The sequence below is a fragment of the Gymnogyps californianus genome, chromosome Z, assembly GCF_018139145.2.
Source record: "Gymnogyps californianus isolate 813 chromosome Z, ASM1813914v2, whole genome shotgun sequence".
NCBI classification, from domain to species: Eukaryota; Metazoa; Chordata; class Aves; order Accipitriformes; family Cathartidae; genus Gymnogyps; species Gymnogyps californianus.
In genome coordinates, this window is record NC_059500.1 from 28,256,329 (window position 1) to 28,279,468 (window position 23,140).

The 23,140-nt window shown below is 39.9% G+C and overlaps 1 protein-coding gene across 1 annotated transcript; it reads left to right on the forward strand.

Annotated features, from left to right (window-relative positions):
* The first annotated feature begins 1,464 nt into the window (after nt 1–1,464).
* On the forward strand, nt 1,465–22,453 carry RIOK2 (RIO kinase 2). Its single transcript, XM_050913306.1, has 10 exons — nt 1,465–1,911; nt 2,743–2,881; nt 3,793–3,909; nt 4,868–5,043; nt 6,662–6,750; nt 10,432–10,623; nt 11,033–11,125; nt 12,077–12,613; nt 14,227–14,323; nt 20,247–22,453. Exons 1-10 carry the CDS (start codon nt 1,846–1,848, stop codon nt 20,406–20,408), a joined length of 1,668 nt encoding a protein of 555 aa, XP_050769263.1. The 5' UTR covers nt 1,465–1,845; the 3' UTR covers nt 20,409–22,453.
* The last annotated feature ends 687 nt before the right edge of the window (nt 22,454–23,140 follow it).

The window sequence follows — 23,140 nt, forward strand, 5'->3', positions numbered from 1 at the left end:
TTCACCACCTCTCTCCATCATATGCTATAAAGTAACTGCTTCAGTGCTAATTAGATGTTGAGCAGCAGTGAACTGTCTACTTGAGAAGTACCTGAAACCTGCAGCTGATCAGCATGACTACTTACTCTTTGGTAAAATATAACACTTTGAAAGGTACAGATAGCACGAGTGAAGTAGAGGTGTGGATATGGAACTGGGGCTTGTGGAGGTTAGAGAGATGAGGATACTGTATTAGAAAGTTAGAATCACAGGGCTCTGGTTTCAATAAAGGTAATAGCGATCAGGAGGTTGGTAGAAGGCACATACCCATGGGATGAGGCTGACCTACCTATTAGACAGCATGCACCACTGCTGTACGGAATTTCAACACAGCACATGCCATTCCTGCACATAATCTATCTTCCTCACTACTCAGAGAGCACTGCATCACCGGCTAGTGCTCTGCATATGTAAATTATTTCAGATCTTTATATATGGTTTCAGCCTGTACTGCTGGCAACTTATTACAAGAAAAACAAACAAAAATGCATAGATCTTGCTATCATGAAAACTCTTCTCAAAGATACTTGATTAGTAAGTAACATCTTTCTGACTTGCCATGTCATAAAGGCTTAAAAATTAAAAAAAAGGAAGGGGGGTCAGGGCACATTTTATAGCAATGTTTAAGTTCTGAAAATTAGAAAAAAATAAGTGTAAAGGATTTACTGGTTTAAGTCAACAGAAAGATACCCTTTTCACCATTCAAGGACCTTGAGAAAGAATCTTAAAAATACAGTAGACCAAAAGTTCACCAGAAATATTTTCATCACAAGTAGTTATATTACAAAGCAATTGAGGAAAGGGTGTCTTAATTTTTCATTACTGCTACAGAATAAAATTAATTAACCTCTCACCACTGCAGTCTATACACAATACAGAAGAATTACTAACAAAGCAGTAAAAGCATTTCTTTTCCCAGTTAGTAAACGTGAGTTCAGACTACCGCCTCTTCCTCAAAGGGGTTGGGGGAGGAGGGAAGAACCATCCCCACTTCCCCAGTGAATCTGTTTGGGGGGGATTGTCCCATTAATATTTCTACTTCCTTCAGCCCTGCTATCACGTATGATTAAAAAAAAAGAATTCACAGAAGGAGCTGCACGTCACCGCCCACGGGCGCAACAGACCACAGCACACCGGCCGCAGCCTCGAACCCAACCCCGCCCCCATTCGTTCGGCGCGCAAAAGAAGCACGGTGATACCGCGCAGGCGTACAAAGAGCTTTCCTCCCGCACTCCCTAGTCCATAGGTACGTCACATCCCGTCTGTGCCCGGGTTGTGCGCAGGCGCAGTTGCAGCCGAGGCTTCCGGCCGCCCTGGGGGTAGACAGGAGCGCGGGGCGGGGCGGGGTATTGGCGTGCCTCTCGATAGTCCGCTCTCCAACGGAGCAACGGTGGGACGAGCTGGTTGCTTTGCCTGCGTGTCTCAAGAGTGGTTTCTTCTAGGGAGTCGGTCTTGGCAGATGCATACGCCACCCAACTAACTCATTCGCAGTAGGGAGAGAGGTCAGGCCAGTCTCGGAGTAGAGGCTTGTTCTGTTTCGATTTTCAGTCACTAATGACTCAGTGACGAATGAAGCACATAAAGATCCGGCTAAGGATATGAGCGCGTACGCAGCTGACAGGACCCAAACACGCAGCAACGTCGGCCCGGGAGGAGCTTGCTGCGGCAGTGTCGAGAGCTCTGCGCATGCGTCGGAGTGGTGCCGTGGTCCTGGCGCATTTCCGCAGGGGTAGAGAGGCCTAGTTGTCCTCCTCTCCGGACTAAGCGGGCTCTTCGCGCCGCTAGCGTGTACCAGCTGCAGCGGTCATGGGGAAGCTGAATGTGGTGATGCTTCGGTACCTCTCCAGGGAGCACTTCAGGGTCCTGACAGCGGTGAGCCCGTGGGGAGGCCTGGCTGGGGGGACAGGCGAGTGGGGGGAGGGGGGGAGGCCTGCTTAGCCCAGCCCTACGCACGGAGTTCCGCATGGCTAAGCGGGGTCGGACACGTTCCGTGCACAGGTGGGAGACTGGATTGGTTGTGTCGCAGACGGCAGCGGAAGAAAGGCTGCAGGGGAGTGGGACCTGCTTCTGTTCTCGCTGCCTCTCCCAGGGTCCAATGTCGGTGTTTCCCGGTGGGGAGGGCCCAGGTCGTGCCGTTCTTCATTCAGCCGGCCACTTCGGAGGGATCGTTAACAGCAGGGCGGCGGTAGCTGGGGCTGCCCAGGTGGTGGCTGCCCAGTAAGGTGTCGTCACCAGTTTCTCCACACGTGCTGATTGCTTTTGGCACCCTGACTAACAAGGAGTGAGCAAAGGTTTACCAGTGCATGGCATGCTGTCTTGGTTAGTTGCATGGTAAGTGCCAGCCGCACCACTTGGCCTGTCTGACTGTACTGACAGCAGGAGTCCTAGTGGAAAAGCAAATTGAGACTTGGCTCTGTAAGTATGAGAAAGGAGTCTCATTTCAGAAATGTAGAACAGTTCCTTCATCCACTTCTGACACTGAAATGTAATCAGCCATTCATCTTCTGGCCAGTACTGTAGAAGTTTCAAGGCTGAATTTCACAAAGGATATCAAGGGGCCATGGTGCATATTAAAAGGTTTGGTTAAGTCATAAAAAAAAAAAAATGCATCCATGAAAAATGATTTTGGTCTTAAGTGGGATCTGATATTATTTCATTGTTGAACAGAGGAGCTAACAAATCTATTTTTATTTACTCTTTTAGGTGGAAATGGGCATGAAGAACCATGAAGTAGTTCCTGCTAGCTTAATTGCTTCCATTGCCAGCCTTAAACATGGAGGCTGTAATAAAATTTTGAGAGAGTTGGTGAAGCACAAACTTCTAGCTTATGAACGAACTAAAAGTGAGTTTGAATTTTGTGTTGAGCTCCCTCTCTCATTCTGTCCCCAGTGCCTCACAGTGGTACTTGCAGAAGTACCACAGCCTGGCACATATGAGCATCCAGAGCGCTTGCTAGCCTTACCTTCTTTTGGACTTACGCTGGGAATATGGATTTGCGCATACAACCAAATGTTGTAGCTGTCTGCTGAGCTGCTCGTGCTTATACAGATGACAAGCAGAAAAGAAACAAACAGTTAGCTTTCTTTTTTGCTCAGTCACCAAAGTCATGAAAAATAAAAGCAATCATCACTTAAGGCAATATTCAAATGCATACAAGAATCAATCCAACTGAGTTACAGTCTTATAGTACACAAACTGGAGCAGACTGCAAAAGCCTTGTACACTTCACCCCTTCAGAAACAGCTGCTAAACTAGTTTTTATTCCCTGTCATGTAATAAGTAGTAGTTGTGCAGGCCTTTCCCCATTTCCTTCAGCCTTTTGGTTGCATCTGGCTTTGCAAACATACTGTATAAGGCTACAGGAAATTCCTGTCCTTTTTGTCCCAGTTCTTCAGAGCATTAAGCATCTCTCTAGATCATCACAACAATCTCAGATCCCTGCTTGTGTCTCCTATATGTCGATCTTCCAAATGCTCCTTGGGTTTTCCCAGGCTATTTAAAGTACTGCCATTGCCTCTATTAGTGAGGGGCTAACAGCATGTCTGTCTTTTGCCCAGTTGTCAATTTTCATAAAACTTGCAGGAACTTAAACATCTTTATCATTCTGTCAAATTGGGCTGATACTAGCCAATGGGTGAAATATTGCTTGGGTGTTGTGTACTGTAAGCTGAAACAAGACTAAATTGAGATTTATTTTAAATGTAATATGTACATAATGAGGAATGAAATGTTTTGTATTTTATTCTTGCCTAGCTGTCCAGGGTTATCGGTTAACTAATGCAGGATATGATTACCTTGCTTTGAAAACGCTGTCTTCCCGACAAGTCATAAATTCTGTTGGAAACCAGATGGGTGTTGGCAAAGAATCAGGTAATGAAAAAAAACATTTTTACTAATTTATTTTTAAGCAAACACAACTGTAACATTGCAAATGTTTTGCTAGAAACTATGTAAGTTTTCCTCTGGATGGTCACATCAGTTAATCTATCAAACACCAAGATTTATGGGTCACTTGTTGAAATGCTATGTGAGGCTTCTGGCTGCATTTGAATATTTCTTCACAAGAGTGTTGTTCTGCTTTGACCATTTTGTCTGATTCTTGGTTCATCGCTTAAAAAGGTACTTTGCAGGCAGATGCTGTTTGTCTCATGCTTTGTGAAGAGTTTTGAACCATTTTAGCAAAAAGATAATTTCAGCTTTTTCATCCCACTTAAGATAGTAAAGTAAAATAGGCTCAAAACTATTGGAGTACTGTCTTCATTCCTCTTATGTTCATGTCGATTGTAATTTGACACAGCAAGTAACGTGTAATTGAAGAATGAGAAGGGGATTATTGGGGACAAATGGTAGACATGAAACATAGGCTATTTGTTAACACTGTTTAAATTAAGAGGCTGGTTCCTTGGGTTGTCTGTCTGCTCAAGAGAAAGAAGAAGGCTCTTCCAGAGTGTGATTAAGGACACCAGCATCTGCCCTAGATTTCTTTCAAGGATAGCTTGTATTTGTTCTTTGCTGTGCAGATAGCCTGGGGATGTTAACCTGAATATAGGAACCTTAAGATCTCCTACTCTGAAAGGTGTTTCAGATCACATCAGTATTTCTTCTAATGGAGTACCATGATCTCTTTAACAATAATTTCTTCTTGTTTGGATCTCTAATATACAATATGTAAATTTAGCTGTCTTTACTAATTGTAGTAGAACTTACCATGCCAGAAGTAGTAATTGTGAGAAGTGAAGTGACAAACTTATCACTGCACTTTTTCATCAGATACTAATTTGTTAGATATCATTTATTTTTTCGCTCTATGCCATTATGTGTTTTCTAGATATTTATATTGTTGCAAATGAAGAGGAGCAACAGTTTGCATTGAAATTACATAGGCTTGGAAGAACTTCCTTTCGCAGTCTGAAAAATAAACGTGACTACCACAAGCACAGACATAAAATGTCATGGCTGTATTTATCCCGGCTAGCAGCAATGAAGGAGTTTGCCTATATGAAGGTAGGTGGCCATTCACACAATATCAGCAATGGTGTAATAGACTGGAATCTGCTTTTCAGACTGTCTTTTGATCAGTTCGTATTTGCAGTACTGGTAGGATTTACCCCCCCCCCCCCCCAATGGACTTAAAGTGTACATTTCAGAGAATTTCGATGCTGTATGTTTTGTATACTTTCCAATGACAAAATGGAGCTTTGCCGTGGAAGTCATGTGGAAGAGAAGCAGATGTCATGAGAGAATTTCAGATGAATGTTGTTATTTATGGATAGATAATTTATGTATTACCAGTTCTGCTGTTTTTCCTTTAAAATTTATTGCATAAGTTTGCAAAAACACCTTAAAAAGTAAGGAAATTTACAGTTACTTTTCAGAATTATTATTTTTTTTGTTCAGCTGTCATTTTTTTTTTTTAATTCATGTATTTATTTTTTAATTGACCGAGTTTTCAGTTGTTGCTGTGCTGTTGACGGAAATCTTTCAGTCCAGACTGGTGTTCTGATCTAAGAAGGCACACTTTGTTCTATACTGTGGAAAAAGTTTTCATTTCCACGCATATATTGCTACTCTCAGAGTTCCAGATTTTTTTGACCTGCTTTAAAAAAATGCAGATGTTATACAGTGATTGAAAGTTGATAGTGGAAAACTAATTATTCATAAAAAACCTAGTTTTCCCTTCTCCTTTTGTGCTAGTCAACAGTACTATGTACATTAAATATTGTTTTCTTGTTTCTCTTAAAAAGCCTTGATAGGTTCTACCAGTGGCCTCCACAGAGAGAGAAAGAACTATTACCATCATTTAGAACCTCTGTATTGGTCCAATTGGTAAAGCATTATGTGATCAGAACTTATAGCAATATAATCGTGGGGGTCAGTTTCCCTGAAAAGAGAGTTGGGGGAGGATTAATTGTGTGCTGAAAAGGGATAATAGTGTAACATTTAAGTAACAAAAGCCATATTTATGTTGCTTTAACTTAGAACTCTATCTTAGAAAAATTGACTGGTAACAAGAGAATGAGTAAAAAGAGAATGAATGCATAAAGAAGTTGAGTGGGTCCAGTAAATGACTAAATTTGCGTTTGAAAAGGCAAACAGGAGAGCTTCAAATTATGACCTACTTTTGGTTAATCTTTAATGTGGTGTAATGCTGGTTATTAATATTTAAGAATGAACTTTTGTCTTACAGCAGCTGAGTATAGCTCAACTAGTCAGGCAGAACTGTATTGGCAGCAACTTGGTGTGGAATTTTTTTTCTAATGCCTGACACCCTATTCCCAGTTATCTGCTATTGATTACTTGGGCTAACAGACCAGATATGATTCTGTCATTTTTCCATTCTGTTGTGGATTTCTTCCAGATGCACGATAATTAAACTGTAGACAATATAGCAGCGTGCTTAGTGTCTAAACTTAGGAATTTTATTTGTCTTTGCAGTGAAAGTTCAAATGGCTGTTAATGCTGTCTTCCTTAAGCATGTGATTTGATGTTTCCAGTTAGCATTTGAGTAATGTATGCTGCTGCCACAGTAATATTTATTGCTTATCTTACGGGAGTTTGTCAATATATGTAATGTTTTCTTAACTATTTGATTTTAATTTTTCAATATGTTGTCTCTTTCCAGGCTTTGCATGACAGAAAATTTCCTGTTCCAAAACCTATAGACTACAACAGGCATGCAGTTGTTATGGAACTTATTGATGGCTATCCTTTGTAAGTACTGAAGCTTGAATTCTCTGTGTTATAGAAACCCTAACAACGTTAGGTTCAGTAAGGTAACAGAGTTACGGTTTTTTCTTGTCATGTGAGTGAATTCTGGCTTTACCATGCTGAATGATCCTCTCTAGCCCACACTCACTAGTATTCTACTTATAGTCTTGCTTCTCTCATCTCTTTCTTCAGAGAAATTGGTTTTTTTTCTTAGTCCAAAGAAACTGGTGAAATAGACTAATTTTTTAAGTAAGGAGTACATCAAAAGAGCAGTGTGACACAAGTTAGTACTGCAACTGTTTTCTACACAGAATTCGCATATTCTGTATGTTATTGGATATATACAGTATTGAATATAATATCCTTCACATTCTGAGCTCCAGTTTGCGATCCTTGCTCTGGTAGTTCAGGTGAGATTATAACTCACTGTTTTAGAATTTCTGCTTTGTTTATGTAGAATACCATGTATAATCTGGTTTTGCTTCTTCAAGGAAGATTACATTGCTTGAGTTGTTCAACATCTAGAAACATTAACTATCATTGAGGTTTGTATGTGAAGGGATAGTTTGTTTTATTTTGCAGAGCAGAATGCAAAAGGCCAATATACTTGATATAATGTAGAATAACCTAGGTGGTTATCCAGAGATTTAAAGTGTCTAGTTCTAGAACAAACCAGTCCATGCTCTTGTAATCAAGATCTAAAGTGGGCAGTTTAATCAAAGGGGAATTAATCCCGAAGTATAACACTTGGAGAGTAACATGGAAGAGACTTCATTATATTCTGTCTCCCCACCTTCATTTGTTAAATAATCCCACATCTATCATGTACATGGAGCACTTGAAGTTCCATGTGGATGTCTGCAGTGGAAGTTTACCATGCTTTCCCTGTTTTGTGCTTCTAACCTGAAGGAGATAAGTAGTGGATGAGAATTATTCCAAATGTGCCAAGATCAAAGAGTCTCCGAATAGTTGAGCTTGGAAGGGACCTCTGGCAGACATCTGGTCCAAACACCCTGCTCAAGCAGGGCCTGTTGCCAGTTTTTCTGTTGTCCATTGCCCGAGTTGAAAAAGTAGTGCAGAGTTGGTGACTTATTGTGAACAGTTGTTATGTTCTCTTGGACAAATATAAGGTTATCCAGAGTTCCTGCCAAATTGGACTTGGTTTTTCCTAGTCTACCTACTTTATTTCACATCTGTCAGAATCACAGAATGGTTGAGGTTGGAAGGGACCTCCAGAGAACATCTGGCCCAACCTCCCTGCTTGAGCAGGGCCACCAGCAGGGCTGGTTGTCCAGGACCATGTTCAGATGGCTTTTGAATACCTCTAAGGAGGGAGACTCCACAACTTTGGGCAACCAGTGCCAGTGCTCAGTCACCCTCACAGTGAAAAAAGTGTTTCCTATGCTCAGACAGACCTTCCTGTGTTTCAGTTTGTGCCCACTGGCTCTTGTCCTGTTACTGGGCATCACTGAAAAAAGCCTGGCTCTGTCTTCTTTGCACACTCCCTTCAGGCATTTATATACATTGATGAGATCCCCCTGAGCCTTCTCTTCTCCAGGCTGAACAGTCCCAGCTCTCAGCCTTTTCACATAGGAGAGATGCTCCAGTCTCTTTGTTATCTTTGTGGCCCTTCGTTGGGCTCTCTCCAATATGTCCGTATCTCTCCTGTACTGGTGATCCCAGAACTGGACACAGTACTCTAGGTGTGCCCTCACCGGTGTTGAATAAAGGGGAAGGATCACCTCCCTCGACCTTCTGGCAGTACTACTCCTAATGCAGCCAAGGATACCATTAGCCACCTTTGCAGCAAGGGCACGTTGCTGGCTCATACTCAACTTTGTGTCCACCGGGACCCCCTTTTCTGCCAAGCTGCTTTCCAGCTGAGTGACACCCAGTGTATACTGGTGCATGAGGTTGTTCCTCCCCACGTGCAGGACTTTGCACTGCTCATTGAACTTCATGAGGTTCGTGCTGGCTCATTTCTCCAGCCCGTTGAGGTCCCTCTTGATGGCAGCATGACCCACTGGCGTATCAGCCACTCCCAGTTGGGTGTCTTCTGCAAACTCTGCCCCATCATCCAGCTCATTAATGAAGATGTTGAACAGGACAGGAATCACTTTTGACTGCTGAGTTCCGCTGTTAGTCACTGGCCTCCAACTAGACTTTTTGTCCAGCCATTCAGGCCGTTTCAGTCCATCTCACTGTCTGCGCTTCCAGACTGTACATCAGCAGGTTCTCTATGAGAGTCTTACAGGAGCCAGTGTCAAAGCCTTAGTGAAGTCCAGGTAGATAATATCCACTGCTGTCCCCTGATTTAGCAGGCCAGTCACTTCATCACAGAAGTTAACCAAGTTGGTCAAGCATGACTTCACCTTGGTGAATCTGGATGATTTTCTTGTCCTTAATGTGCCTGACAGTGGTTTCCAGTATTAGCAGCTCCATCACCTTCCCCGGGCTCAAGGTGAGGCTGACCAGCCTATAGTTCCCTGGGTCCTCCTTCTTGCCATTCTTGAAGATGGGAGTGACGTTTGCCTTTCTCCAGTCTTCAGGTACTAACCCCAGTCGCCATGATTGATCAACGATTATCAAGAGTGGCCTTGCAATGACACCTGCCAACTTCCTCAGTGCTCGGGGCTACATCCCATCAGGGTCCCTGGACTCATGTACGTCCAGTTTGCTTAAGTATTCCCTGAACTGATGCTTTTCCACCAAGGGTACATCTTCCTTGCTCCAACGCTTCCCCCTGCTCCCTAGGACCTGAGATTCCTATCTGAGAAGATACCTGTCAACATGACTTCCAAATTCAAAGAGCAAATGGGACATTTTATGATACAGACCTGTGGCTATGAGAAGTGTCACCAATTAATTTTGGTATGAATATGAAAGTGTTCCGAGAGGAGCCTGTTACAGAGCTGCTGGACTTCCATTGTTCGTTCTTTGTATTCTACAAATGATCCATTCTCATAATACTGTGGTGCTGCATTCAGACCAGAATATTTCACATTATAACTAAATGCTGACCACTTCTTGATAGTTCATGGTACAATAAGATAACTGCCTTTTTACTTAGTTTGTTTCTGAAGACCAAATGATTTGTAATTTGCCACTTAAGGTACTTTGCTTTCTCAGGTATGTGTTCAGGAATGCTTTAAGCTTTTTTCCTTTTTTTTTACCCCTTAGTGTAGAAAATACATTTTTGTAAAAGAAAATATTATGGGGCATTTGAATTTGAATACAGGAAGACCTTGTTCCTACTGAGACTGTAAGATTACCTAAAACAGGAGAGGCATAAAAATATATGGATCCATTATTTAAATAATGCATTATGACAGTGGTGCCTGATGGGAGACAGTGAGTGTAAGTTGAAATGAGATTTAGCCTGGATATAAGGAGATATTTTCTCCCATTGAGGACAGTGAGGCAGTGGCACAGGGTGCATGGGGAGGTTGCACAGTCTCTCTCTGTCCCTGGAATTTTTCAAGCCCTAACTAGACAAAGCCGTGAGCAGTCTGGTCTGATCTCAGAGTTGACTCAGCTTTGAGGAGGGTATTGGACTAGAGACCTGAGGGCCCTTTTAACTTGAATTGCCTTGGCATTCTGTCAGATGTATTTCATATACTTTGTCTATATTTTTAAATTGAGTCTTTCAAGGTTCAGAACATTTTATTTTGTTTAACTTTTCAGGTGCCAGGTGCGCCAAATGGAAGATCCTGCCTCTGTCTACAGTGAATTAATGGATCTGCTTGTAAAACTTGCCAGTCATGGTTTGATTCATGGTGATTTCAATGAATTTAATCTTATATTGGATAATGACGACCATGTCACTATGATTGATTTCCCTCAGATGATATCAACATCACATGCAAATGCTGAATGGTAGGTTCAAATTTAAAGATGTAAGTAAATCTGATAAGTGCTGATGACAGCAAATAGTCAACCATGACTTGTCTCCATAAGTCTGTTTCCGATTCTTTTTCTACCATTGTTGTCATGCAGCACAAATAACGTTCCAAACATAGTTTGATTTATGAATGAGTAGAAATGTCTCTTTAGGGTAAATATGTAATTAATTGCTTCTCAGAGAGAATGGTGTTGTTCAGTTAAGAAACGCTTAGAAGTAAACTGCATGCAGTTTGTCTCCCTAGCCTTTTGTCTTGGGATCACTAATAGAAATAACTTTCAAATAAAATCAGTAAAAGACAAGAAATGTAGGGTAAAAGTTTGTCATTGCAGTAGACTTCATTACCTTCATTTTGTGTTTGTACAATTCTGTGGTTTTTTACAGGTATTTTGACAGAGATGTTAACTGTATTAAGGAGTTCTTTAAGAAACGCTTCAACTACGAGAGTGAGCTCTTCCCAGCATTCAAAGACATCAGGTAGAAACTGCCAGACAAATTTGAGTTCTCCTATTTATGGTATTTGTGTTGGTTTTGTGAGAAAAATGGGTGCCTGTGAGAGATGCTTGTAGGAGAAATTAAAAACATAGGCCCAACTATGCAATTTTAAATTCTATTTTTGTCATTCCTGTTGTGTTTCCTTCAACCAAACTTACTGTAAGTGGTTTCCAAAAGCTGAAGTGTGCTTTGAAATCTGCTGCTGCCTCCTTTGTCTTTCCTCTTGCAGCTAAGGAAGAGAGATCAATCCGAAAGCTTGATCCAAATGGTAAATATCTAGGAAGTATTAACAGTGATGCAGAATCAGTTTCTTCCACTTCTCAAAGCCTATTTGACAGCTCTGGTATATTGAGGATTAATTTGGGTTTCAATTTTAAATTTATTTTTAAAATGCTAGTAAATATGGTGACTGACTCTTCAAACATTATTATGTTCAAGGTTTTCTTCCTAATGTCTTTTGTCTCTTTTGAAAAGTAAAGTAATTTTTTACTTATTTTAAGACTGAAGCTGTTGCAATGAAAAGAGTTCTGTTTCATTCTGAGCGCTTTTCCAAAGGGCTACCACACTTGAACCAGTCACTGTGTGTCAGTGTACCCTTTGTTCTTCTGTTTGCTTGAACATAATTTGAACTTCAAGCCAAATTGTATTCCTGCTAAAATACAATAATTTCCTATAAATAAACAAATAAATGCTGGTTATGGAGATGGGATCATCTTCTGTAGAAGTTTGCTTCTCTCAAATCACATTCTGTTAATACTTTACCTAAAGCTCAGCACTGTTACGTAGTGTTCTGTGTGTTTCAACAGAGTATATCTTCTTTGTTAATAGTATGGGTAATTATGGTCTAGCTTGATTAATATTTTTAATCCAAAATGTAGCATATTGGTAGCTTGATGATTTAGCATATTAAAAGAAAACATACTTATTTAACAGGAGAGAGTGTTCTCTTGATAGAGAGATTGCTGCCAGCGGCTATACAAAAGAAGTGCACGAAGATGGTGAACTGCTTTACCCACCAGGTTCTGATGAGGATGATAATACAACAGAGGTATCAGAATTTGTAGAAGATGCTGAGAGTAAGCTCAACCTCTTCAGCAAAGATAAAGAAAACAATGCAGACTTCGTGTATGAAGTGGGTGATTTCTCTGAAAGCAGAACCTCTAACAACTTTATGTATAGCCATGAAGAGGCTGATACAACTGAAAGTAGAGAAAATACAGAAAGGCTGAATATGTCAACGTTGAGTTCAGCCTTAGAAAAAGTTGAAGGGCAAGCTATGCTTTGGAAGTCCAGTGAAGATACAGAGAGTTCTGCAATTGCTTTTTTTAAGGGCAAAAGCATAACTGAAAATGCTGCTGAAGTTGAAAATCAGGCAGGTCAAGGAGTGTGCTGTAATGATAAGGAGAATGAAGACAAATGCCCTGATCTGGTTGACTTGTCAACTTTAAACGAGAAATTCAGACATTACAGGTAAAGATTCATATTTACTGTCTAGGAGTGTTGTTCCTCCCCTCCCCCCAATAAATTTAAATCTTTCAAGTAGCTCGAAAAGGACTACTCTTCAGCTATCTTTGTTTATATTAAAGACTAAAAATTCAATTTATTTTGAAAATGTTGCAGTGAATGTCTTTCCTATTGGTCTCATGATAGCTCACCTGTTGATTGGTACTACATGCATAATGCTTCATATGTAATGTGTGACAGATCAGTTGTCCAGCTGTGTAGTAGTACCTAATGAGAGAACAGGTCTTGCATTTAATTCGTAGACCAACGTATTTTCTATGGTGAAATTTTTTTCCCTTTTTCTTTATTTCAGTTAATATTGGTAGTGAAAGGGTTCTTGATATTAAAATACTGCTTCTAAATAAGTTTTATGAATAAGTTTGTAATTTGAATGCTCTGTCTCAAAGCCAATTTATTCTGCTGCTCACTCAGCTGAAGTTAGCAAGAACAAACTCCTTGGAATGTATTATTCAAATGTGTTGTACTGTGTGTTGTTCTAGATTTTAATTCCTTTCCTGACATACTTAGAAATTCTTGCTTACCCTTCAGGCTAGCCCCTTGTACCTGAAACTCTAACCCTGAGTTTGCCAGCCCACCATGTACCTGGATGCATATACCAAGCTAATACTCCCCCTCTCTGCTTTTGCTTTTTGGTGAAATGACTTGTCAAATCATTGTGCAGAATCTGACATATTTTTTTTTTTAGTGTTCTGAAACTTCTTTTCATGTGCTTGGTATACATGTGGCTATTGTGCAACAAATCCTTCCTTTCATAAAATGCCTTTTTTGAACAACTAGTGTTAATATTTAAAATGTGTTTTGTAGTACTTGCATGTTCTGCTGGGAGTTTTGGGAGTTTTCAGATTATATCTCTGTCCTGGTTTCGGCTGGGACAGAGTTAACTCTCTTCTTAGTAGCTGGTACAGTGCTGTGTTTTGGATTTAGTGTGAGAATGATGTTGATAACACTCTGATGTTTTAGTTGTTGCTAAGTAGTGCTTATCTTAAGCCAAGGACTTGTCAGTTTCCCATGCTCTGCCAGCAAGCAGGTGTGCAAGAAGCTGGGAGGGAGCATAGCTGGGGCAGCTGACCTGAACTAGCCAAAGGGGTATTCCATACCATGGAACGTCATGCTCAGTATATAACAGGGGGGAGTTGGCCGGGAGGGGCGGATCGCAGCTCGGGAACTAACTGGGCATTGGTCAGCAGGTGGTGAGCAATTGCATTGTGCATCACTGGTTTTCCCCCCCCCCCCCCCCTTTTTTTGTTGTATTCCTTTTCTTGTTGTATTCCTTTTCATTACTATTATTATTATATTTCATTATTGCTATTGTTAGTATTATATTTTACTTTAGTTATTAAACTGTTCTTATCTCAACCCACGAGCTTTACTTTTTTTCCTTTGCTTTCCTCCTCCTCACCCCACTGGGAGGGGTAGGGGGAAGCAGCTGCATGGTGCTTAGTTGCTGACTGGGGTTAAACCACGACAATCTCAAAAAGATAAGACTAAAATATGATGCTCATAAAGGCAAAGGATGTTTATCTTGCTAGTGGTATACAACATTGGTTTATATATTTCAGAAATGAAGAGAGTATCATTCGTATTGCCGAGCACAGAACAAGGACTAAAAGTATCACATCAGTCAGAAGTGTTGGGAGCTGTTCAACCATTCCAGTGGTAAATATTACTCTTACTATGTTATTATTTAGTTTACTCTCAGACCATGTTAAATTGCACACAGCTGTTAGTAACTGCTTGTAAAAATGTTCTCTAGCATTAATTATCTTTAAAAAAGGCTGTTACCATGTACCTCTCTGGTTTGCATTTCCACGCCCACAGAAAAATAGGACTGATACTTCTGTAATTGTTTACAGGGAATGATTTCCAGCACTTTCCTTCGTGTATTGCTCTTTGCTCTTTCACCGAAGCTCTACAGCAGCATTAACAACTCTCATTTAGCCAATAATACACTAATGTATGTTAATGCACTAACATATAATCAGTTCGTTCATTTCTGTTGCTAGCCACAATTTATTTCAAAAGTGGATGCTTGAGTCAAGATTTGATTTGGCCTTTTTCACCTGTCATCTCAGAGATTTCTTCACACTCTTTTCTGAAACATTTATATGACTCACTTCAGTAGTGATTTCTTTGGCAATATGAATTTATTTGACTTTCTGCATTATAGAAATCAGAACATTTTCAGCAGAATTTACTGTCTTTTTCTTCAACCCCAGACTATACACTAGGCAGTATGGTTACCTCTGTCACATTTTTAAAAGCGCACTTTCATTTTAAAGGGAAGAAGGTCCAATGTTCTTCATTAGTTATAAAGTATTCTTGTACAAAACAGGAAGAATCTTCTTTCAGCTGACAGCTGATCCATGAGGTATTTTTTTAATTAGGTCAGACTACATACTTGCCATTGTAAATTTGGGTACCTATGTTCAGTCTCATTTTTGTTTGCAGTTAGGAGCAGAAGATCTGAAAAATCTAGTTTGGGAAACATGTTACTGTAGTTTCAGCTCTTTCATGACATGTACCAAAAGTAAATACGGACTTTTGCAATTTGTGTCTTTTCCAAGCATTTCTATTGCCTAATTAGAGTATTAGTCCTAGAAATACTGTATCTGAAACATCTAGTGCTGGCAGGAGTGGTTTTTCGTTTGGTTTTTTTTTTGTTTTTTCAGTTAGACTTGGTCTTCCTCATTTACAGTCTTTCCAGTCTGCTACTTACTGCTTCAGTACTTCTCTAACAAAGGCTTTGCTACTGTCCTATTAAGTGACGTGTTACTCTGTGAAACAGCCTTGTTTTACACAAGGTGCGTGTCAGTGGTTATAATATTCATGGAATAGTTGGCTACTTTACTTTCATGTTTTGAATTTTTTTTTTAAGATAAGTATTTTAAAGATACACCAATAACCAATAAAGTTATGTGTAAGTAAATGTTAAGGAACAGCATGTTTGCATCTTGTCTAAGACATTTTTTACAGCACTTCATGCAAGGAACAAAAACCAACTTTGATCTTCATCATCACAGATCTTATTCTAGGGGATGGCATTGTATCTTCTTAAGGAGACAAAGGATTAGGTTAAAACTATAGGATGAAGTAAACAAGAGCCAGGATGACCTGCCAGGAATTCCCTAGCTTTTGGTCCATGCAATCTTCCCCCCCCCGCCTTTTTTAAGTCTGCTAATTAAAGTGTGCCGAATTAAAAAAAAAAAAAAAAAAAGATTAGTGCTACTAAGTTCTATAAAGGAAATTACTTGAAATTGTACTCCTGTACACCACTTGGTGGTAGCAGTGGTCATTATGTAGCTATAGAAACCTTTTTGAGTATTTAGAGGATGTATGTTTATTCTGTAGGCAGACACATAAAACATGCTAAAAATATGTAAATGGCCTGTACATACCTAATTTTCTGTTCTAAAGGAAAGATAAAAGCACTTTAGCAGAAAAGCTTTCAAGAGGTTCAGCCACATAAAAAACTTTTTTCTGCACCGATCTACCGTGCATAATGCTTTCACTTACATACTTTTATGCTGAGTGAAATAACGTTTCTGCTCATTGCTGAATCTTATTTTAAGTTTTGAGTGTTAGAGCTGAAGAAACGATATGTATAATGAGCTGTTTGTAACATAAGAAAATAATTACAAAATAAAAATGCAAAATAATGGCACTGCAGTAAGATCCACTGGGCTGCTTAGAGCTGATGCCTGTTATTGCTGCTAGCGTTTATCTGTTGTTTATGCAGCTTGCTTTCTGTTCGGTGGAGAAGACATACTAAAACATAAACAGATTTTTAAATTAATCACATAAGTGAATTCAGATAGGCATATATAGACAATGGCAGTAATAGCAGTAGGTACAGTCGTAACTTGGAGACTATGCCAAAAAGAGAAAGCATCATGAATTTTGGAAAATCAACTATTCCACATGAAGTAAGGTATCTTTCTGTGCTTGTACAAATCTTTATATGCACTGATGTAATTTAGTTAGAGGAAACAATGTGAATGATCAAAAATTTAAATAAGAAAATGTAAATCTGTTTACTCTGAAACATTTCTCAGTATTTTCTTACATTTAGGTTATGAAGATGGAAAGACTAGTGAGTCTTTCCACCACATGCTGTGGTTGAGCAATAGAATTTGGTGAATTTACATTATGATTACATATCAAAGACTTCTGGTATCCATCTTGCAAAATTTCTTTTAGCAAGTTTTGTATAAACTAGTCATCTGTCCTGGACCAGAGTGGGAGAAGCAGAGAAGCCTTCTTTCAGGATTCTGCCGATAAAAAACACAGAATGACAGATGCTTAATTGGCAAAAGAAAAACGTCAGTGCAACAGTTTAAATTAGTTCTGATCAGTTTTTCTTCAGGAATATTTTTAAAGAAAATCTACCATTTTTATTTCCAAAGAGCTTATGGTTAAATACTGAGTGCTACTAAGTACCCAAGGAAAGAAGGACACATCACATGCAACTGTTTTTTATCCACGTTTCCACGGTCAGCCTGCATGTAACATAACTTAGGAAACTGCTGTTCAGGTGGTTCCCTAATTATTACAGGATTCCTGCTGAAATCTGGATTGAGTAACTGGATTCATTGACTACCTTGTATTTTGTTACTTTAGTTGTATTAGTCACAGCAATTCTTAAAGAGTGTGACTTGCCAAAACTATGCTTTCTGGTTCCTGATTTAAGTCCTACCAACTTACTACTTCATATGCTACAGTGACATTGGGTTGGTAGTTGTCCTGGATTTGGCTGGGATAGAGTTAATTTTCACAAGAAGCTGGGAGGGGGCACGGCAGGGATGGCTGACTCGAACTAGCCAAGGGGATATTCGATACCATCGTGCTCAGTATATAACTAGGGGAGCTGGGCAACTGGAGTGGAAGCGCGGCTGGGGAACAGGCTGAGTGTTCTGGGAGGTGAGCAATTGCATTGTGCAACACTCGCCTTATATATTCTTTTATTAGTAGTATTATTATTATTTCTTCTCTCCTTGTGTTGTTCTATTAACTGTTGTTATCTCAACCCATGAGATTGTACCTTTTTCTTTCGATTCTCCTCCCCATCCCACCGTGGGGGGTGGGGAGAGTGAGCAAGCGGCCACGTGGTGCTTTGTTGCCGGCTGGGCCTAAACCACGACAGTCCTTTTTGGCGCACAACACGGGGCCCGATGGGTTGAGATAATGACAGATCTGACCAGAGCGTGTTAAAACAGAATTTGTTATACACATTTTTTATATTAGTTAAATAGTCGCTGGTCACAATGTTGATTTATTTGTTCTCATGGTGGTGTTATGTAAATTCTTATATGCACTATGTGTTCCCTGCGGTGATGTTTATTACCTCTGGGAGAGGGATCAGGACTACCATTTTGCTATACTGGGTAATGTCGGCTTATGATATGATTACATCACTGGTCATGAGGTTAAGCTGGTATTTGTATGCGGCATTGTTGTCATGCCCGTACCTCGGGCGTCCTCTCTCGGAATTTATTAGTAATCGCACTCAATGTATTGGGAAGACAAGGAGGGATACTTCCTGCTCTTTCACCTCTCCTTTCTCCTTCAGGCTAATTACAACAGCTTTTGAGAATTTTGAATATCCTTGGGATGTTCAAGCCGGCATGCTCTTACTGCTGTGTCTCCTGAATGTGTTTCACGTCTTGTTTAGGGTTACAAAAAAGTTTCTAAAGAATACCACCCAGAGATCCACCCCAAGGCTGGATAGTCATGGGTGGCATGGCATATGGGCAGGTATCTAGAGAACTTCTCACCTCCAGTGGTTTGGAACTTCACTCCCAAACAACTAGAGGAGCCTGATGAAGTGATAGAGTATTTGAAAGGAAAACGCTGTGGCTATTCCAAAGAGGCACAACTTACTGCACTGTGCTGGGCCCTGGCCAGTATCTACCAAACTGCTCGATATTGTGCAGCACCCTCAGGGGAGAGGGAGGGAAAACAGACTGACAGGCACTGCGGCTATTCCAACCATTGTGGACAGGCACTGCGGCTATTTCAACCATTGTGACAAGCACTGTTGCTACTCAAACCACGGCAATAGTACAATCAACAAAGCACAACAAGGCAACTGAAATTGGGGTACATATAAAGGAAATGTAGTTAGATGGATATTTTTCCTCTTGTCCAGTTATTTGGACATCAGCAGATCTTTTATTAAGGGCAGATATATTCCTTCATATGATTTTTTTTTAATGCTTTATTAATTAGAATAAAAATAAGATACTCCTTTGGGATTTCCAACAAGGTACGATTCCGTCATGATGAAATAGTTAGAAAGATGAAAATAATTTGATTTCTCTTTCTCTTCCAAGACAAGATACGCAAGTATGCACTCAATATCAGTGCCGCTGCTTGAGCTGGGATCATTTTCCAAATGACAAAATCACAGCCACAATCTACTAAATCATGGCTTCATTTTTATTATGGATAGCTATTGCCATCATAATGGAGAGCAGAACTCGGAATGCAAACGTAGGTGTAAATAACAGATGAAATTTCATAAAACTACTGCAGTTCTATGGAAATAAAAGTTGCTGTTTCAGTACATTTGCTGTAGAGGCGTGAGACAGTCCTGACCTTGTGAATCTTAATAGGAGAGTGCCTCACAACAGGGGAAAACTGGAGGAGGAATTGTAAATTACTCCTGACTGCCTGTCTTATTTAGCCACACTTATGGTAAAGAGTTGTTGTCTTCCACTAGAATCATACTCAGATCTTTGTAGTCCAAACTGTAGAAAAACCAGGGTACTAAAAAAAAAAGGCACAAACCAAATAATTACTACAGGACGTTAAATGTTCTATTGGTCCTTTTTTTTTTTTTTTAAACTTCAAAGACATTTGTCTAATCTTCAAGCATAGAATATTTATCAGCTTTTACATTTTTGTAGAAGGCATGTTTTTTGCACCAAGAGGTGCTGGTCCTTTATGATCCCTGTAAGAAAGACACTCAAACTCTGTAAGGTATGATTTAAAATGCTATTTATTAGAGCTAAGACTATCAGAAGAGATTAGCATAGATAATCCTACACCCCTTTAGATGCTGAGACCTGAAGGTGTAGCATTGAACAGGACTCCAACACACATGCAGTACGCCATGCAGACCTTGTCCATAGCAGAGAATCTCTCTTTTTCAGTCAGTTGAACTATTTTATCATTTTCTTACAAGCAGGCAACTCTGTTCATCATTTCTACAGTCAGGCTGAACTGATGTTCACATGAGAACTTCTTGCTGCACTTTTAGATAAAGGCAGGGACACACAGGAGGCCTAATTGCCAGTACTGAGCAGGAGCTGGCTTAGTTTATCGTACTGCCAACAGATTTGTGCAGCACAACACAGGCCTGAAGACAACCCTGTACATGCAGCTTAGCGCAACACAGCACAGACCTGGGCTTACTCACTTTAACTGTTGTGTAGATCACAAACTTCTCGATGTACAGAGGTCTTCCAGTTAGGATCATGCATGTTCATGTTGGTACTGAAAATGCACTATCGTTGTGCCATGTCTTAATACTAAATAACCTTCAAAAAGTTCTGATACTGAATTGTTTGTTTATTTGTAGGAACTGGTGAAACAGAAGATAAAACGTCAGCTGACCAAACATCAAAAGTCTGTACTGCGGCAACGGCTGCAAAAAGGAGAGGCAAATATTTATACCAAACAACGTCGAGAAAATATGCACAACATTAAGTCAAGCTTGGATGCAGCTAGTTTCTGGGGATAATTTATTAAAGCTCCCATGGAACATGAGAAAACTCATAATATATACAGCTGAAAGAATTATGCTAATCACCAATAATCCTCTTATATAATGGAGCAATCTCTTCTACACAACCAAATGGTTTTCTGGAAGTTAATGAACCTCATTCTGGTTCCTGTGGTTTTGATTGGGGGATTTTGGTTTGTGTTTCTGGTCAAAACTGTTGACCGTAATTTAAATTATATTAGTAGTACAGGCTAAGATCATTTAACTAGAGTAATTTCCAACAGTATCCTGTTGTAAATCAGTTGTACTGTGTTTAGATTAAGAATCTTCTGTTATGTAAAGGATTCCTCTTAAGAGGGAAGGAAGGGAAATTTTTAAAACCAATTTTTGCAATGACATGAAATGTAAATTTAAAATGTTGCCCTCGTGTTATAAACAGATACTTGTTTGGTTTAATTAAAAATCACAAATATGAACCTGATAGCAGTTAGTACTCTAAGATTTCTTCTGTACCTGTACAAACATGAGCAATCCATATGATGAATATGCATTCTTTGAAGTCAGCAAAGCTCATTTATTTTTTCGTTCACTCCGAGATCTCACTTATAAATCTTGCTCAGAAAAATACGTAATAACAACAGTGTTGTACAGACCTAGCAAGCACTCAGATTTTTAATGTGCCTGCACAGTTACCAATAAATTTATTTCCTTTATATCTAATAACGTACATAAAGCGAGGGGGATTCTGGAACTTCTCTTTTCAAAAATATTACCATGACTTTTACTATACTATATCCTTGGGATCTGAAGACTTGGAAGAAAAACAAGTATCTTCATTTTTATTTTTTATTTTAAGCAAGATGTGGCTGGTAATAAATTATATTTTGAAACATAATAAACTTAAGCATTTGTGAATGCTGAAGCAACTGGAGCAAGAGAGAGCAGTTTAAATTTTTCTATGTTCCTTCTTTTTAACCTTCTGTCCACTGTGTCTGTGCTTGAGATGCGAGGTGGAGTCCTTCTTGGGAAGGACAACCTGGTAGAGTTGAGATTATCAATCTGTAGTTTGGAAAATCTTAAATCTTTTACTTACCAGAGTAAAAGAAGTGAGGAACTTTGGCTTTGACCTTTTGTTTTCTGCTCGCATGTCTGATACTATCTGTTCTTTGCCCTGTGTACCTGATATGTCTGATACCTTGATACCTGATACCTATGTTTTAGCTTGTTGAAGAATTGCATCCTCTATCCTGTCTTGCAGCACGCTCTTGCTTTCGAAGTTTTTAATTTTTGTCTTCTCTCTGGAACAGTATAAAAGCTAGTCTCAGCGAGCTAACAGATGCAGTAGATAAGTCTTCCTTGTAGCATCGCAGCTGCATGAAAGTCTGTTGACAGAATTAAGGAAGTCCGATTAAATCTTACACATAAGTGAATGCAGTCAAGGTATGGAGGCCTGGTTCCTGATACAGCTAGAGCTGATCTTAGCAGGACTAGAAAAGCAAACTAAGTGAATTTAATTGCATTTCCATTTTAAACATTAAGGGGAAAAAAATCTTTTTATGTTTCTAGGCTCTTATCTGTTAAGAGACTGGTTCAGTGATGACAAGATTTGAGTTACTGTTCTCTGACTGAGATGTGCATGCACTTTCTGGCTTCTAATTTAGGACTTCTCACAGTGAATGAGTTCTTTTTGGTGTGTGACCGTAAGTCTGTCTTGGTAATCGGTTCCAAAAATATACAAAGGCTGTCCATTTGATTAAGCACCATAAGAAAAGAAAGGATGATGGAAATCTTTGCTGTTTATTTTTGTATTGGGTCTAGCTGAGATGGAGTTAAATTTTCCCCACAGCAGCCCTTGTAGTGCTGTGCTCTGTATTGGTAGCTAGAACAGTGTTGATAACACACCAGTGTTTTGGCTACTGCTGAGCAGTGCTCCCACAGCATCAAGGCTGTCTCTCCAACATTGCCCCCCACCAGTAGGCTGGGGGTGGGCAAGATCTTGGGAGGGGACATAGCCAGGACAGCTGACCCGAACTGACCAAAGGGATATTCCATACCATATGATGTCTGCTCAGTATAAAATCTAGGGGGAGGAGGAGGAAGTGGGGGGGCATTCGTTTGTTTACGTTTGTCTTCCGGAGCAACCACTATGCGTACTGAAACCCTGCTTCCCGGGAAGTGGCCGAACATCGCCTGCTGATGGGAAGTAGAGAATAAAATCTTTTGTTTTCCTTTGCTTTCGTGTGCGACCTTTGCTTCTGCTTTATTAAACTGCCCTTATCTCGACCTACGAGCCTTTTGTTTTATTTTCTCCCCCTGTCCAGTTGTGGAGGGGGAGTGATAGAGCGGCTTTGGTGGGCACCTGGCGTCCGGCCAGGGCCAACCCACTACAATTTTAAAAATGTTCCTTTAAAACATCCATTAACTCTTCTAAAGGTATTCTAATGAATGGCTGTAAGTTATCATTTTCATTTACGGTGCCAGACAAGGCTTCTGAGACTGGAGTTAGCAACGGAGGAACTAATCCTCAAAGTTACAGCTTAATTTTATTAAGCCTATTTTTTCCAAAGCAGCTGAATTCCTGAAGTCATCAAAGGTCACAGTGAAGTTTACACATAGAATGAACTTCAGAGTACTCACTCCACTTATATGTGTCCGCATACGAAACAAAGTATTGAGAATGAACTTAGGAAAATGCAGAGGTTAAGACAATAGTGTTATTGACTAACTTAAATTCATATATTCAGCAGGAA